This window comes from Cydia pomonella, chromosome 3 (genome assembly GCF_033807575.1).
Source record: "Cydia pomonella isolate Wapato2018A chromosome 3, ilCydPomo1, whole genome shotgun sequence".
NCBI lineage: Eukaryota > Metazoa > Arthropoda > Insecta > Lepidoptera > Tortricidae > Cydia > Cydia pomonella.
This window is the reverse complement of record NC_084705.1, coordinates 3,343,368-3,362,391: the sequence shown is the minus strand read 5'-3', so window position 1 is coordinate 3,362,391 and position 19,024 is coordinate 3,343,368. Positions and strand designations below refer to the sequence as shown.

Below are 19,024 nucleotides of genomic sequence, written 5' to 3'. Positions count from 1 at the left end.
AACGAAACTAACGATACTGGTATGGAAGGTAGAGGCAAGGAACAGAAACTCCTTAGGCAGAATTGTTGCAAAAGTGTCCAGCTGTCAGCTATAAATATTAGTTCCAAATCTCTCCAGAGTAGCGCTAGAGTAGCTAAGAACCTAGGCGTTATTGACGGAGTGAAGTGCGCTGTCTATGATTAGATTTTTTATCCGACTGCCAAAGGGAAGAGGGTATGTATGTATGTATGCATGTCTGTTTCTTTGTGACCTCCTGTAGCCTAAACGGCTTGATGGATTTTGATGTATGAGGTATCGGTAGATTCGTCTTGATCACGGGAGTGTTATAGGATGGTTATTTTGGGGGTAACTAAGTTACAAATAATAATAAAAAATACTATAAAAAAACCGCGGTGTCCCCGCCTGCGATACTCACCATCAGACCATCAAAAACAATATTCTTGTGAGACTTGTTTTTCTCTTTTTTAGTGTGCAGTCGGGTTTTTCTCAAGTATTCTAGGTATTGTAGCGCCACCTATTTATGGTCTTTTGTCGGACACGTTTTGGCATATGGAGATTTTGTTCCTTGCCACTACCTTCCAGAGATTCTGGGACTTTAGGTCACTTAGGAGGGTATTAAGCTTGACTCCTGTGACGATATCATTTAGCGAAACTGCGTAGTTATTTAATAACCTATTATATTAGCTTATGAATTAGTAATGACGTTAATTCGCCGAGATTACACTGAAATCATTGTTTGCCAACATTAAACGGGGTAATGATTTTGTATTTGCGTTTAGTTGGTTATTGTCTATTATCGCGGCAATATTAATGATGTGATAATTGGGAAGATTAAATTATTGCTTAATCATGTATATTATGGTATGGTTTTCAATACAATAATGCCTACAGAACCACCATACAAAACATTGCCCGTTAAATTTGAAATCAATAGGGAAGGTAATATTTTATGGTTGAATCTTTTGAAATGTTACTGTTTCAAATGAAAATGATTTAAACTAGTGGCTCACTTACGTCAGGGACCTTAGAACTGGATTTTCAATGTTTGGCTCCGACATTTTGGAAAAAATACGGAAAGTGAAACAACAAAAAAATCTATTTAATTATTGAATATGCTCAATTTTTTTAGGAAAATTGGTTGCGAAGAATATCGTTTGAGGAGAATATCCGGACGTACGAAAGTATTTTTGCCCAAGCTGAAACGAAGACATTCGCTAATGCTCGGTCAATAAATTAAAGTATTTAGTTATTTTGGATAAGTCAAGCATAAACGTACAAACAAACTAATAATTTGTGATCATTCGTTCGAAAGTGATCGGAGAAAATTAGGTTTTTTTGGGCCACAACGATGAGTTCTCCTAAATATAAAAACGATATGTTTAATTATTTTACCTTATCTTAGATGGTAAATAAACTACTTAATTTTTCACATTTATTAATATGCCTGCTGTCAGTGTTTCTAAACACTTATTCTGAAAACAACGTCCTACGAAAAGCAAATGACTACAATAATAAAAACGTATGTACAACTATCATCTCTCGTATAATGTTAATCGCAGATTACAACAGTTTCCATATCAAATTCACCTACTAACCATTGAAAAATCACCACTTTTCATGCACTACATCTCCAAAACAATGCATGCGCATCCACGCACCATCCAAATCTAAAAGACTTATGTCCATTTTATCCATGTCCACGGCATTTCCGACTTTGTACCACTGGGTTTAAGATCTAGGTCCTATGTTCGTATTAGTTTGCGGTTTTGTCGTTTTTCTATGAGGCAATTGAATGCACAATGGTTGTATAATAGGTTACGCGTCTGAATGGAAACCCAACGAAGTATGAAAATGCATGGGAGTAGGCTAATCCGGTCCGGTCCCATGGTTTCAATGTTTATGTAATAGCTAATAGTATAATAGTCGAATTTAATGGCGGCTTCTTAAGTGGGAATGAGGGCAATGTCTTTATCATTGATTGTTGAATTCGTAGGCATGTATTTTTAAGTAGGTGAAGTGAACAATGGATGAATGAATGAAAATCTTTATTGTCAGGCAACTATTAGGCCTTAAAACTAGCAAACGTATTATTATAAAATATATCTTAAAACTAAAAACACACAATTATGGCTGCGATGCAGTTCGCAACCCCGCAGTATCAGGGAGCCGGCCGCGGAACCGCCGGAACTTGACACTCTCCGGCCAAAACTCCTCCTTAGATCCTCAGTCGGAGCCGCCAGTCCTTACTTATTTTATCATATATAAATAAAATATATGAGATAATGTAGTGTTAGTATTAAGTACTTTTAATATCTGCATACTTGCTATATTGGCCCGACGACCATTTGTCCGGTACAAGGTGCTAAAGATAGGTAGGATAAGGCCCCTCTCAGAGAATAAATGTTGTAGCTAAATGTATGCCCCTCCCCCTCCCCTCCGAAATCGTCCATAGCAACTGCCTACCTTAGGCCATCAGCTGGCACCGCCGCCCACGTAATAAACTAATCTACAAAGCCAATTCAGGATTATTTAAAATACCAAAACTATCTAGTTGCTTAGTCAAGAAACACCTAACTGAACTTGCTATAGACTTACGATGTGTCCTAAGAGTGTTATATAATATAATAATAACAATACATTTCATCGTTCCAGATTGGTCCCGACTCTCCTACGACTCAATCTACAACAACACAGACTACGTCCAAATACACCACCAGCCGCGGCCATTCACCTTACCAAACTACAATCATACTAACACGGCCCCCAGGCCCTTTAGTTCTAGTGATAGAGACACTTACTTAGATACCAAAGATAACGAATTAGAGTATGAGGAGTTTGTTAGTAGTCAAAGCAAGCATCAGCTGTTGGTCGGGTTTGCCAGAGACCCGTTTAGGACTTCTGTGCCTGAGGAAGTTTATTTGAAGGGAGTCAGGTATGTATTATCATCTTTCTTATTCTATTCCGACATTTTGCTAGCCTTTGGGCCCGTCTAGTATTAAAATCGTATTTAGATAACAAAGATAATGAGTTAGAGTATGAGGAGTTTAGAGGTAGTCGGAAGAAGGATCAGCTGCTGGTCGGGTTTGCCAGAGACTTCTGTGCCTAAAGAGGATTTTTTGAAGGGAGTTATAACCTAATGTATAGCGTTGTCTTGGCTTTGCTACTGGAACCTAATGTCGGGTTGGCAACCTGATCCCGAGAAAAAAGAAGAATTAAGAACAGTTGTCATCTCACATTTCCAAAAGATCTTAGGTCTCAATGGTCCGGTGTTTTCACGATTATTTTCTTCTCCGTAAAGTTCCACGAGGCTCACTAGGATTCGAACCTACAACCAGTGATTTGAAAATCGCTCACCTTACCGTTAGACTACCAACACTTAGGATTTAGGTGCCTAGATATTAATGAATAGAAAAAAAAACACGTTGTAGTTGTAGCAAGTAGTTACACAAATTGCTTTCAAGTTCGTATACAGTAACTATACCCAATTAATAAACTTATGTAATCGCCAATCTTATTATGAAGATAAACAAACAACACGACAGAGGTATAGGTACTATTTACCGAGAACAGTGAATACAACAAAACCCGTTTAAGCATAAAACACAAGAATGCGGAATTCCTTCATGTAAACTGAGTCACATTAGTAGTTAATAAGGCATAAAATATGTAACAACATTATTAACGTAGTAGGTAATGATGTTGCGTTAAAGAAGGTCAACCGATAACGCTTGTGTCATTGATAATTAAATAGCTGCAAAATCAGAAGCAACCCCATGCCGCGGGTGTCCATGTGCGGCAGTAATCGATTACCATCAGGCGATCCGTCTGCTTGTTTGCCTGCTATATCATAAAAAAAACGTCATAGTCTAGTAACACTTACGATACTGCAACGCTTTATCTTAAGAAGGTATGATTTTCATCAAAAAAACAATTACTTCTTACTAAGTCATTACTCACTATCACTACATAAATATGTGCGCGTCTATCTATTTTCGAATATAAGTTTGCGCGAAATTGAAAGAAAAACTTAGTTTTATACAGTAATAAATAAGCTAATTTCACTTTTACTTCACAGACATGTCGAACCCCAGCCATTCGTCAGCAAAGGCGAAAATCGCGGGAAGCGCGGAGTGGTGCATCTGGCCAACATGATGTACTGCGCGACGGGCTGCGATCCACTATCTTACAAAGGATATGGGTGCTACTGCGGATTCCTCGGGGAGGGGAGGCCTACGGATGGGATTGACAAGTAACTTCTATACAATACTAGCGACCCCCCCCCCTCACTCGGTTACTCACGGGTTACACACAATCTTAACAAATTATACATCTAAACCTTCCTCAAGAATCACTCTATTGATAGGTGTAGTGTAGGTTCACTACTTTTTAAGCTTATAGGGAACATACAAACAGACAGACGTGGTGAGGGACTATGTTTTATAAGGTGAAGTGACTATTTCTCGATCGTCAAGACATTCACTCTATGCACATCTATCTACTTACAAGCTCGCAATATAATACACTCCAAAATAATTTCCCTTTTCCAAATCCCATCCTTAAACCATTCCTTTTTCCACAGCTGCTGCAGAATGCATGACCGCTGCTACGAGAACATCTACTGCCCTTTCTTCACGGTCTACTTCCAGCCTTACTACTGGAAGTGCTACCACGGCGAGCCTCTTTGCGCGCTGGAGAACTACAAGACCCAACACCAGTTCATTAACGGCTGCGCTGCGAGGTCGTGCGAATGTGATCGGCAGTTTGCCATGTGTATTAGAAGGTATCCTTGTCCGAGGAGGCGGGCGCTGTGCAGGTCTTCTCCTTTAAGGCTTTTGCAGAATTTGCTGATGTTCAGATGAAGGTAGCGAGCAGAAGCAATAGCAGAATGTTTACACTATGTTGCTGCTGACTATTTTAAACGGCATAGATACTAGATAATTTATATAGCAATAGCGGAGCGTCAAATAACAGTGGGAAATGAACCATATAAGATTTATTTTCTGTTATAGACCTGCAAAATAAACTTAATATCATTATATGACAATGCTCAAGATGGGTTGAAGGCGAATTTTATGGACGCCCCGTCATTGTGGGATAGTGATGTTAAAAAATCTAGAAAAAATTTACAGAAAAACCGGAAAAGTGCGAGTCGGACTCGCCCACCGAGGGTTTCGTACTTTTTAGTATTTGTTGTTATAGCAGCAACAGAAATACATCATCTGTGAAAAATTTCAACTGTCTAAGCTATCACTGTTCATGAGATACAGCCTGGTGACAGACGAACAGACAGCCAGATGGACCGTACATTTGGGTACGGAACCCTAAGAAGGATTAGACTCCGTCTATACCTACTAAGTTTGCATTGCACCGATTTCGCACTCGTCACAGTGACAATGTATGGCCGCGCCATATATGATATCAAAATTGAGGTGCAACTTAGCGTAGACGTATTCTAGTAGAAATAAATATCTGTGATGTGTGATAACATTTAGAAGCACATTGTCAAATATAGGAAATTGCTATAAGCGGGAGAAGTGTTTAAAATTATCAATATGCATATACATACACGAACGTGTAAAGATCATTTTGAACATCTCGGCAGCATAATTACCATTACTGCTGAATGTATGTAGCTATAGGTATATGCTCATAGGGTCCGTGTTGTGTATAACTTATACGAATCGTGCTTTCTGACATCTCAGATCAGAGTAGTATCAACATAAAATAGATCCATCGAAGGAAATTTTTAAAGTAAAAATAATCTCGGAATTTCTCACATAAGGTATGAATACTGTTGTAAAAAAGTATTAGTCTAGTCCTGGGTCATAAAATATAGGTACTTGTATATACTAGAAATAAACTAAGCAAATGTGCACATAAACCTTCACTCTTTAGTGAAGATATTTTTAAGTGTCAATCATTGACTTATATGTACTAATAGTACCCCAATGGCTCCTCTACATGATAGGCCATCATACTGGCACACTAAGATGGGCCAGCGTGTAGAGAGGGTAGTGGTGTCGGATGGCTTTTGGCGCGGCGGAATTGCGATGGAATGGCCACGGTGTCGGATTTTCGTCCAAACATCAAAGGTAGTGGGCCAGCGATAGTGCGTACGCATATACATGTGGCCCATTCCACACTGCGTACTCTCAACCATCGCATGGCCATCTTGCTGGTCCAGCGCTGGACCATCGTGTAGAGGAGCCATAATATGGTTTGAGTTTATACTTATAGAACTACTGTAATCTAGTACATAATAACCTAATCTACTAGCAAAACAAAACTAAATTATTAGTTTAATGTGCACAATCATCGTTCTAGATATTCTAAACAAGTAATGAATTGCCTAATAAAAAGAGGAACACAGGACGTATGCATTCATGTGCATAATTCGTTTTTGAAGATAAATTAATATTGTAAATAAATAAAAAGATAAACGATTATAACCATAACCACCTACTTTGTTTTATTCTGTCCAACCTAGGTATCTACTTCCTAAGGCCTTTCCTGACTTGGCAGTAAAAAATGCTTACGCCAATCACCTAGAAACAATACGTAAGTACTCAAGTTAAGTATCACAAGCTTTTTCGTTAGATTGTAAAGTAACGGGTGCACAATCTTACGTTTTCATACCTAAGTATATATAATATGAAAATAATTCAGCCTATATACGACCCACTGCTAGGTACAGGCCTCTCGTACGCGGGAAGGCTTGGGGCAATGGTGTTTGGGACTACGCATACACCTGTGAATTTCTTCGCAGAAGTATGCAGATTTCCGCACGAAGTTTTCCCTCACCGAAAAGCTAGTGGTAAATATCAAATGATATTCCGTACATTAGTTCCGCAAAACTCATTGGTGCAGGATTTGAACCCGCAACCTCCGGATTGAATCCACTCAGTCAGCTCCTTCAATGAATAAAACTCTAGAATTCACTTTGACAACATTAAAAACCCAAAACCTAATCACTGCTTACAATAATAATATAATTATAATATTTGGTAAACAAGATTGACATTACGAAAATGTCGACCACACGCATTTTTTTTGTGTTTGTGGTACTGGTAATCTTAACCCGCAATCGGCCTAAATGTTTCGCTAAATAACTTTTCTCTGAACGCACGACTGATCACCATCTTGCATCTGGACTACATCTATTGTACGGAAAAACAATGGTATTGTGGGTTAATGGTTATCCATGAACCCTTTACTTTTGTAATAACGTATGTACATTCACCATCAGGTATATCGGAGCGGGCAGGGTGTTCACAAATATGTGAACAAGCACTTTAACGCCTTAACAATAGAGGCGTGGTATATTTGATGGCGACTGTACAGTCGAGTTCACAAAACAAACATCTTTATAAGTCACCTTTCCAATAATATCTTTTCATATCTCCTATGCGGGAAGTTCACCTTTCATAGGCCGATAGCCGGGTGGAAAATTGCATTTCCCATCCTAGGGTGGAAAGTATTTTTTTTAATTTGTACTTTAAGCAACGGCTAACAGCCATATATGCATCTTTCTCATCAGTTAGTAGAGTATTATTTAGCTCGGGTAAAAAGTAGTTCACTTTCCACCCTTGGTTAACAATCTCATTATACACGCTTCTAAGACACTGACAATAAGGTCGTGTGAATATATATTTTTGGAACGTTGGCTTCTAATAGGTATTTATTTGTTTTACAAGGCAAAGTTTTTGTTTAACCGCTCGTGCATTGATACCCGAGCTAGCAAAAAAATCCAAAACTGAACCATGAGCGTAGCGAGTGGTTCGAGAAGTGGAATCATGAGCGTTGCGAGGGTTTCAAAGCACGATGGTTAAACAAACTTTGCCTCCGAGTGAAACACAAACATGTTCACCACACCAACGCGAGGAAAATACTAACTGTAAAATATCAAACAAAATCAAACCGAGTAAATTCAAAATTAACGTTATTAAATCTTTATCATTCAAAATCATCATTTAAAAGTCAATTTTACCAGCTAACATAAGGATACAACTCAAAATTTGCATTTGATTACTTAGCCACACAAGTGGATAAAATGCAACTTTCTCATTAGATTTTGAACAATCAAGAGGAATCCGTAACTATCGATGTGTTAGCCTTGAGGCATCTCATAATCCTCCTATTATAGTAATTGTGGCCAGGTACGAAGTGGCACAAAAAAATCGAATTAAATTACACACCTATATATCACAAGTCAGATTAAAAAAGGGAGACTACTTTTACGGTTTCATGCTAGAGGAATTATAAAGACCACGATGAAGAACATTTTAAATTGAAAAATAAACTTTTCATCACGCTTGCTCGAAAAAGATCTTATTTCATGCACGTGTACTGAGGGACTGTAGCATAAATGAGTTTTACTTTTAAAATACTGACATTTATAATATAATATTTTTGTTTATGTTTAAAATTATAAATTAAATAATTTTAAACAGCCGCTTAAAATATTTTTATTTAATTTTCAACTGTGGCTGAATGCCGAATAGGTCTGTGCCTTCGATGCTTAACCTCTCAAAAAATTCCAAAATGGCGGACGAATGTTTGATATGTCACCGTATTTAAGAATTATTTCGCTTAAAATTTAGTTTTTTCTTCGCAAGTTTGATGAAAAACATTGTGTGTAACTCCGGGGGTAAGAATATTGCAAACTCGGGTCTTTTACCAATTCAATCAAGTCAATTACCACCCTCGTATCCAAAATTTCACTTACCCCCCTCGTTGCACAATGTACTATTGCCCCAGGAGCCCGTTTTTCATATATGTACATTTTATACTGGCTAATCGTTTTGAAAATTCGAAAAAAGACACCGCATGGATACCATGAGCTTGATACTGAGCTAACACTGACATATTCGATGGCGTGTGCGTAACTTACTGGCATATTAGTGCGAGCCAGATAAAGTAAATAATTACAGATAGAGATAGAGATCTTTATTTGCATCCAATGTACAAATTTATATTACATGGTAACATATAGGCACATGGACCCTGGTAGGGTATCGCAAATTATTAGTAATAAAACCTATTTAAAAAACAATAATTTATAAGTTATTATACATGTGACAATAACCAATTACGCAAACTTTAGCGAATTTTTCAGTGTCAAACTCGTGGTAGCCATGCTGATTTGCCTTAATAGGTTAACGCAGGCAATGTTAAAAGCAAACAACAAAAAAAAATAAACAAAGATTACTATGTTTATTATTATTAGTAACAATTAACAGACTTACTTTGTTGACTTACTAATTCATTTTACTCATTGAGTGACTTTCATTAGCAAAGATTATATCGCATCACTTTCAAAGTTATGTTATGCATTACGAAGACATTGCGTAAGGACGATTATCCCATGCTCCAGTGGTGCTTGTCGTTAAACTATCTCTCGATTGTCGGGTGCATTATTCATTCAATTATAGGTCTTAAGTCCCACGAGTTGTGTGATGTGACATTATACAAGAAACGCTTAGCTAACAAACCGATTTAATATAAGAAATAAGTTATGGATCTAATATAAGGCTTTTATAAGATATATGTTCTATTTACTGGTTTTACTCCACGTTCTCGCAACGTCAAGCGTTTGGCAGTAAGTAAAAGTAATCTAAACATCATCTAAGAAGTGATCCGATAACTAGTCAGGGTAACAACGTTTTGCACGGAGCACTAAAAATCTGTAAATAAAAACTTTGTTCTTGAATAACCCGATTATTTTTCTCTCAAAGAAACCCTTAATTTGGGAATAAATTTCTTTTTCTGCCCTCCGGGCGGAAAGCGTCAACTTTGCTCCCGCTGCGCTAAACGAAGTTGCCGCATTCCGGGCAGAAAAATGGTATGCGCACCACGGGAGGAATCGTAGCCGCGTAATAAAAGTAAGACATTCCATACCGCGTGTAAAATTGACACCCGAGCCGAAGTCCTACTTTTCCTCCCTTGGGACACAAATAACTATTAGACGAAGCTTGTAAGAGCGTTTTCACATCAGATATAGAGCTGCAAGCAAGATGCCTCATGGCATCAGTTCATTTTGTTTTTGTATTGGCGTTCTCCTTTGAACAATAAATATTTATTAAATGGATAAATATAAATTGATATAGATTATGTCACAAGTGAGCAAAATGACATATTTACGGCGTGGGCGTACGTTGAATCCTGAACAAGGGACACGGCATTAGTAGCGAGGGGTGCGAAAATAGAATGCTAAGTGTTGTGACGGATTCAAGTGTTCACGCTCAAGATGAAAATAATTTTGCTACCATGTGACACATACTGCTTTCCACATCACCTGGGAGGAAATTATTATGCTTCAAAATATCATTTAAGCTAAAACAATAGTATGCAAAAAACTAATAATAGCGTCCTAGAACAGAAAAGTGCTACTTTGATCCATCCTAGCAGGGAAGAAAAGTACCACTCTGATTTCTCCTAGCAGGAAATAAAAAGTCCTTTCCCGAATAGGTGATGTGAAATATATAATAAGGTACTGTTTACATTTCACTTCTTCATGGTCGTATGCGACATTCTGATAGATAGATAGTAGTAAAATTTATCAACGTACTTATGTAGTCTTTTTCCCTCGACAATCAGTAAATAAATATGTTATGTCAGCCGCAATAAGAAACGGCGTTTCTAGATAATTCAAACAAACAATTGAAAACCATGACTTATCAATGCTATGTCGATTAATGGTAATAGTCCCGCATACCTACAACGACGGTAAGTTTCTAATTTCATTATGTAATCTGTTATCTATACTATTAATGCCATTAATATTCGCTAGAAATTACACCGGAAATAATTGGTAAACGGACCTAATCTGATGGAAATGATACAAACGATATCGTCGGCGACAGTGCAATATCGCGCCACTGACAAAGTCGAAATAGTTCGAAATTCAAACAATGTACAAGGCAATTGGAGCTTACTGCATTTGTTAGTACGCGGTATTTCACTTTGCCCGACAATATCTATGTTGCGTTAATATGTAATTTACGATATCTACCTATGATATAAATGTTCAAAACCCAAAAAAAGATTATCAAAGATTAGTTACACTAGTCATAGCAAAATTCTGACACCAATGTCTATTAAAAATTAGTTGACATCGCCCGTGTAAACATACAGTTCACGAAAACAACACGAAAACCGTGGTTTCGGGGCCTGGGGAAGCGGGAGGATGTGCGCTGCATGCACAAGCGAGGTGACATTTTAGGTCAAAAACTTTTAGTATGAGTTAGCCACATAGGCTTTCCTGTGGACATCAAAAATAAACGAATTTTCAACCCTTACTTTAAGACTCTAACCTTATCTTAAAACCTTCTACCTCTTTAAAACTGTATGATGTAGGGTCAAGGTGGAAACAGTGGCTCAGCTCAGTCAGCCAAAAATCGCCTTTCTCGTGTTGATATTAGGTTGAATGAGCCACTATACCCGGCTTTTTCTACCGAGCTACTGTTCCCTCCTTGACCCTTAAGTCTTCGAAAAATGTACCTATCTTAATCGCTAACTTTTGTATTTGTGATGTCCACAGAAAAGGTTTCCTCAAAAGTTTTGACCCAATTGTACAGTTTCTAATATACTTTCCTTTAAATCATTTATTTCGTTTTATGTTTGCTATAAACTGAAATTGAACCGTTATCAGAAACCAGCTAAACTGAATTCGAGCTTCAAGGTAAACGCTATTCTTGTATAATTTTAAATAATGACAAATCGTTAAACTTAAAAAAAATTGGAATAACAATTTAACTACATCAAAAGTAGGTAGTAATATCTAAGCCTAAATACCGTCTTAAATAATGATATACATGTACTTACCTACCTTTTAAATGTCACCATATTGCGAAAACCATCAGTATCACTGAGGTCAGTGACCTCCATTAGGTATTCTAAAAATGCAAGTCTACGTAAAATATATTCAATTACGAGTATGAGTATGAGATTGCATCACAAGAGAGCAAAATAGGCTTACATTAAGGTCGTAAAAAAGAAAAGTGAGCATATTGAATTATTCAAGTGTTACCGCTCAAAGTAAAAATAATTTTTGTACACGTAATCGATTATAAAGAAATTTTAATCGATTACGTGCATACTATTTTCATATTGAATAATGTGATATTTTATACTGGCAATAAAATAGCCTAGAACAGAAAAGAGCCATTTTGTTCTCTCCTAACAGTGAAGAAAAAGCCCTTTTCCGTACAGGTGATGTAATAATATTTTTGTACATTCCAGATGTCCTTAGCACACGTAACATATTTCCTACTTTTCCTATCCGCAACCCACGGGAGCCGTCAAATATTTCCTGATATGTACACAAACTTCATTACGACAGAGAACCAACCAACTTGCAACAAAACAACTAATGACGATGGAAAGCAAAGTGTGCCAAGTGGTATCCTTAAAATGCTTAAAGCATTGAAAGAACATGAATTGGAACATAATCCTTATAAGGAGCAAGCGGAAGAATTGGGAGAAGTGGTAGATATGCTGAGCAACTTACGATGGCCAAAACAAAGAGAGTGGAATTATTTGTAAGGACACATCCAAGATTATAAGATTATATACATAGCAAAGATGTGGTTAAACAATATGAGGTAAATATTAATTTAATTTTTAGCTTATAATTCTAAAGTTAAGCTTAATAACATCGGTCGCAGATGTTTCAGCTTGTTAAAAATAAATTAAGGGTAACATCGTAACTGATGAATTTCCAATATGACTTGGAACTCCGGTAGCCGTTTAAGAAGTGTATCGCTCTTACGGTAGAAGTCGCTAGGGTCCTAGACACATATGGTGGAAAGATTCGCTGACTATGGATTGAGGTCTTGGTGGCTTAGTTGGCAGAGTATGGAGTATCGACCCAGAGGCCGTGAGTTCAAGTGTCACCCAAGGCAGTAATATTTCCACTTTTGAATTTATTCTAAGCTTAAATATTAATTTGGTACGAAATTAAAGGTGACATTCTGATGGAAACTGCAGCTTTACTATTGCGGACACTGTCACTGTTTCCAGTGAGTAATGCTCGGTGACGCATTACTGTCGCGATTTAAACGTTTAATTTGTCAATGCCAGAATAGACAATGATAGCGCCTGCGTCCACGCTGTAGCAGTAAGGACGCAACAAGAAGGTACCGTTCGGATCCAGACTACACCAGCGTTTATTTAGTATAAATTTCATTTCATTTTGTCACTTGGAGAGACTTTACACCTCCAAATCTTATTAGTATTGGTACGCTGTTATTGGGGACCTTTTACATCTCCAGATTCAATGTATTTTTAACCATAGAGACTATACATTTCTGATGTATTGTAGTAATTATTTATTTTAAGATTATTATGATGTAATGTTTACCCAGGTATTGGCTGTTGTATTTATAAATGTTCTTATGTATTTTTCATGTCACTATATGATGGTACTATAAATATTGTATTGACTTGTAAAAGAGCCCTAGATGCCTAATTTATAAAAAAAAAAATGAATTTTGAATTTTGGTCATATAGCGCGACATTTCTGCCGTTAATGTCAAGAATCCGCACCAACATCGATTTTGACATTTGCATCGGTAATGCAGTCGGTAGTCTGAATTCAAATAGTACCTTAATACAGTTGCAGTTGCTAACACTATAGTCACGCTCGATTTTAGGTTAGATAAGGGTAGCGTATCCTAAAACTGTGACTAATTAAGTAATCACACCAACTTGAAAAATTAATAAGCAATGATTTGGTCTGAAGTGTTTTTAACCAATTTACACGCCACAATATCAGTCTGTTTTCGCATAGACAAGTTTTGATGAACACTGAAGACATCTTTATAAAGGAAAAGGTATTTTTTATGATATTTTAAGGTATATTAGGAATATTCAGTTGTAACTAGTAAATATATCTTAGGCGCATGTCACATATGAACTTCACCACCAATATAACTCACATACTGAAGCAGTCCTTCACAGTAAAGAAAAACGGCCACCTTCGAACTTTCTTCAAGCATAAACGTAACTTTAGACACTGACATATCCAATTCATATCGTATCTTTAGGGAATTTTCGACGTATCTTAAAGTTCGAATCAGGCCGAAAGACTACGCGTATAGTGGTCAAGTTTTTACTTGAGTAATACGAAATATACGAATTAGTTACCAATTTTAAAAATCATTTATTTCAGATGCCACGACTTCTATGGAAGCAGCTTCTCATAGTATCATTTTTATTTATCGTCGGCGACTGTACACTGCCGTCTCAAAAATTAACAGGAATCAAGAAAAACACGCTTTCCCTGCTTGATATACTTTCGGAAAAACTTGCGAGGGAGCAAATGAAGCGACAGAGCGCTTCGGATACTTTTAAGGCAATTTTATTTTCTGAATCTTTACTAAAGGAAAGTATGTTCCATAAATGCAAATCGCCACAAAAGTTAAAAAACAATTTAAAACCATTTATAACCTCTGAGAAACCGCAACCGTCGAAAAATTTGCAAAACTTGGAAACTGTACGAAATGTGGCCTGGGAAAAGTTGCTAGATCAGTACCCGATGAATAAAAAATCAATATACTCACATAACCTAAGTCCTGTAGGAAAATATATAGCAAAAAACTTGGAAACTGAAAGAAATGTGGCCTTAGAAAAATTGCTAGATCACCACCCGATGAATAAAAAATCAATATACATACACAACCTAAGTCCTGTAGATAAACATACAGCAAACAACTTGGAATCTGAACGAAATGTGGCCTTAGAAAAATTGCTAGATCACTACCCGATGAACCAAAAATCAATATACATACACAACCTAAGTCCTGCAGATAAACATACAGCAAACAACTTGGAATCTGAACGAAATGTGGCCTTAGAAAAGTTGCTAAATCACCATCCGAAGAATAAAGAATCTTTAAACGTACACAATTCAAGTCAAGTAGGAAAATATACAGCAAACAACTTGGAAACTGAACGAAATGTAGACTTAGAAAAATTGCTAAATCACCATCCGAAGAATAAAGAATCTTTAAACGTACACAATTCAAGTCAAGTAGGAAAATATACAGCAAACAACTTGGAAACTGAACAAAATGTAGACTTAGAAAAATTGCTAAATCACCATCCGAAGAATAAAGAATCTTTAAACGTACACAATCCAAGTCAAGTAGGAAAATATACAGCAAACAACTTGGAAACTGAACGAAATGTAGCCTTAGAAAAGTTGCTAAATCACTACCCGAAGAATAAAGAATCATTATACGTCCACAATCTAATTCCCGTAGGAAATACTATAGCAAACAGAATACAAAACATTTTAAGTTTGTTAAAAGAGGCAAATCATGAAACAATTTCAAAGGACCAAAATAATTATTTATTGCCAGGTTTGCCAGAAGTCAGATCTCAAGAAAAAACATTGTATGAAATATGGAATAGATTTCAATCAAAGGTTCTGGAGAAGCTGTTTAGCACAAAAACCACCGTACACGCAGGACGATGTGGCACTAGAAGACAAGATGCGAATGGAACTAGTACCGAATGCTATGTATATCCCTACTATTATTATCCAGCATATTACCCGTATTCATATGCTTATTACTATCCGTATTCCTATGCTTATTACTATCCGTATTACTGGGGACGTCGTTGATATATAAATTTATGAATTACATACCTAACTATTAAAAATCGTTTTTATAGTATGTACCAACACATATACACCGTGGGCCAATTAAGCCCGACAGATTTCAACCACGCATTCCTGAGGTTTATTACTTACCTAATAAGGAGCAAAAAAAATATAAGTTTTGGCCTGGAATTAAAAAAAATGTTGTTTATTTAAAACTCGTTGTTTATTTTTACACCTTGATGAAAAAACATTACAACGGATAAGTAAAGTTTTATTTATTTATTTACAGATAAAAATTGTGAGTTTACTTTGAAACTTTAATCTCTGTCAGTTGGTATGTCTAAAGCAAGTCACATAGTGGCAAGGTCACAACTAAAAGGCGTTTTTACTAAGTTATAACAGAAATAAATTATCGCAAACATTTTCATTATCTCTACAACAAGATTGCATGACATTTTAGTCTCTAAATGCGGTCAAGAATACACCTTTAAAATCTGTCCGGTTTAATCGGTCCACGGTGTATACTAATCTCTCTTCTTTATAAAATAAACCTACAAAAAATAGTAAAAATTCATATAACAGGGAAGGTACGTTAACAAGTACAGGATGGTCCAAAAAAACGTTTACCAACAATTTTAGGAATATTTTTGTTACAGACATTTAGTCATACAAAATTAAAACTATTATCTTTTAAAGCGTATTGTCTTTAATCTAGTTATTCTCCTATAGCTCTGATACATAAATGCACACATTTGTTAAAAATATCAACAATATGCCGTTATAAAAAATCTTGTCAACATATTTTTCGCCTGACAACCTGCTGAAAAAAAGTAACCTAAAGCCATAAAAATTATGAAGTTTATACACGTTTAATCACATGAAATCCAATCCCGCAACTGCGAATTTACTCTACCTAATTCTGGGTTCTAGTATAATTAATTATGTAGTCAGTTTTTATGCAAAAACTTCTATTTATAGTTACATGAGTTAGTTAAACCAAGATGAACTTAAACTTGTTAAACTACATATAATTTAGAGATATTAATTATAAGTTGTAGCTGTTTCTTGACTAACTTAGGTCATAAGAGTTCTCTTGAGAGTATTACTGGCTACATAGAACTAACAAGACTGGTAAATAAGGTAATTGAATAGTTTTCTCGAATGCTATGATGGGTGTTCTAAAATAATAACGTAGGAAATAATGTTCACTTTAAAATAATATGAGCTAGAGTTCGTCTAAGCTAAATCTCTACCGACTTATCAAGCGACAGAGTGTGGAATCGTTACCATGAACATATACAGAATACCATAAAATATATAATAGCAATTTTTACCTACCGTTTATACTTGTAACACTTTACTGTATTATGAACATGACTACAATGAAATAAAGAATAAAGAATTTTTTACCCAAATAAACGTTGATGTATAATTTTAAGGGATATTTTTCTTACTTACTCGCTTTAAACAAATTGTCATTATAACATTAAATTACAATAAAATACCTTCAAATTACGCTTCTTTTGATATACAAAAGCATACGCATGTTAAAATTATCAAGCCCATAGATATATCGCAGTAAAAAAATTGACAACGTATTTTTGGACCATCCTATATTTTACTCGTACCAGTAGTGAGTAAAAAAAATCCACCAGTTACCACCGCAGGGTGCTGGTGATTATTGGTAAAAAGTACAACTTAGCGGTAACTAGTAGGAATATCCCCTTACTCAAGGTTCTCGTCGCAGCGTGAGTAATGAAAGCTGTGTCAATTAAGACTTGTCAAGTTGGCACATAATAACCCACAATTACCTAGACACCTGAGGTACATTCTTATCTTAGACGCTCAGAAGAAATTTTCTCTCGTGTAAATGTAATGTTATCTCAGTTTGCGATGTTGGTTAATTTTAATTATAACTTTAGTTGACCTGTTGCAAAAGTTGGCATAAAAGAGTTATGAGAATTTTTAATTTATTTGGTTAAAAAATACGAAAGCGGTGTAATTTTTAAAATAGCAAATATCTAAAGAAATCAGAAGCACTTCATTGTTTAACAAAACTGAAGGCTTTATCAGCATACGGAGCGTAAGCGTAAGCGTCGCGTAAGCCTATCGTAAAAACCGTTACGAGTACGAGACGCGTAAAGTTCTGGGTACCAAGCGTCGCGTAAGCGCAATCATTTTATAAGTGAAATCTCTTTAGTTGAAATCATGTAGTCGCTGGCGTCAGGGGGCCTACTGCGAAAACCGAAATTCGCAAATTGCGGGGATCTTTCTCTTTTACTCTCACCAAGACGTAATTAGAGTGACAGGGAAAAATGCCCGCAATTGACGAACTTCGATTTTAGCCTAGATGTCTTCGGCGGATGTATCGACGATCTCACTTCTCGTCAGATAAGGATTTTTTATTATTTGAGTATGTCAAAAGTTTTGTTTTTACGCGTGTATTACGCTACGCCTGTCATAATAACGACAGAAATCTCATACGCTACGCTACGACGACGCTTCGTGTGCGGACTGGGGGCCTACCGCGAAAACCGAAATTCTCAAACTGCGGGGATCTTTCTCTTTTACTCTCACTAACACGTAATTAGAGTGACAGAGAAAAATGCCCGCAATTAACGAACTTCGATTTTCGCGGTTATAGCCCTGGTTTAAAGTGCTCGTAGTGCTCTCGTTCTACGCGCGTATTACGACACGCTTATGCGCGTGCTGAGGGCCTAACGTACGCTACTCCAACGCTTAGCAAAGCATCTTGCTTACTGTTGCTACAGTAGCAATTGCTACTAGTTTGGTAGATATTGTGGCTTTCCATCACAGAAGGGTCCTTATGCTTCAATGAAATAAGGACCTTTTTATCTGAAATTCCAATGGAAATTCTGTTAAAAAGGTCCTTATTGCACATGAAGCATAAGGACCCTTCTCTGATGGAAATCCACATTCAAAATTAGGTAGGTAGGTGGCTAGGTAGTAGCTAGATCTATAATAAATAGCCTATTCTTATAAGGCATCGTCTATTAACCGAAATACGCCTACCATTACAATAGGTACAAAATTAAACGAAAATATGAAGTAACTACATTCTTTTTATTTGAGAAGCTTATGTACCGAAACAGAATCATAATCATTAGTCATAATTTACCTCGATTCTTTACAGGTTTAATCTAAAATATCATTAATATCACTTTAATGAAAAAAAAAATTGAAATTATTTTATTTATTTTCTCATTTCGGCTCAAGAATAAGGATCAAAGCCAAATGGCGTTCTAAAAGTTTTAATCATGTGTCGAAAGATGGCAAAAAGTTTACTGCGGCTACAAAGTTTTATTTTGACAATCCACCTCTATTTCAAATTCTCTTTGCTGATACAATTATCTTGCACATGATTGCTATCTATAAGACGATCCTAGTCCAGGGTCC

The 19,024-nt window shown here is 36.3% G+C and overlaps 2 protein-coding genes across 3 annotated transcripts in view; both read left to right on the top strand.

Moving 5' to 3' along the window:
• LOC133515814 (uncharacterized) overlaps positions 1–6,350 on the top strand; it is a 30,001-nt gene extending 23,651 nt beyond the window's left edge. Inside the window, exons 2-4 of the mRNA XM_061848408.1 lie at positions 2,653–2,932; positions 4,076–4,249; positions 4,580–6,350. Of these exons, the coding sequence (XP_061704392.1) occupies positions 2,653–2,932; positions 4,076–4,249; positions 4,580–4,859 (734 nt within the window). The 3' untranslated portion in view covers positions 4,860–6,350. The remainder of the gene's footprint in view (positions 1–2,652; positions 2,933–4,075; positions 4,250–4,579) is intronic.
• Positions 6,351–11,535: 5,185 nt separating this feature from the next.
• Positions 11,536–15,822, top strand: LOC133515813 (uncharacterized). Of its 2 annotated transcripts, XM_061848407.1 has the most exons (3): positions 11,536–11,680; positions 12,241–12,602; positions 14,171–15,822. In XM_061848407.1, the coding sequence occupies exon 3, from the start codon at positions 14,171–14,173 to the stop codon at positions 15,626–15,628; it is 1,458 nt and encodes a 485-aa protein (XP_061704391.1). In that variant the 5' UTR covers positions 11,536–11,680; positions 12,241–12,602; the 3' UTR covers positions 15,629–15,822. The 2 variants fall into 2 exon arrangements, with proteins under 2 accessions (XP_061704391.1, XP_061704390.1); XM_061848406.1 differs by lacking the exons at positions 11,536–11,680; positions 12,241–12,602 and adding an exon at positions 13,456–13,832.
• Positions 15,823–19,024: the final 3,202 nt, after the last annotated feature.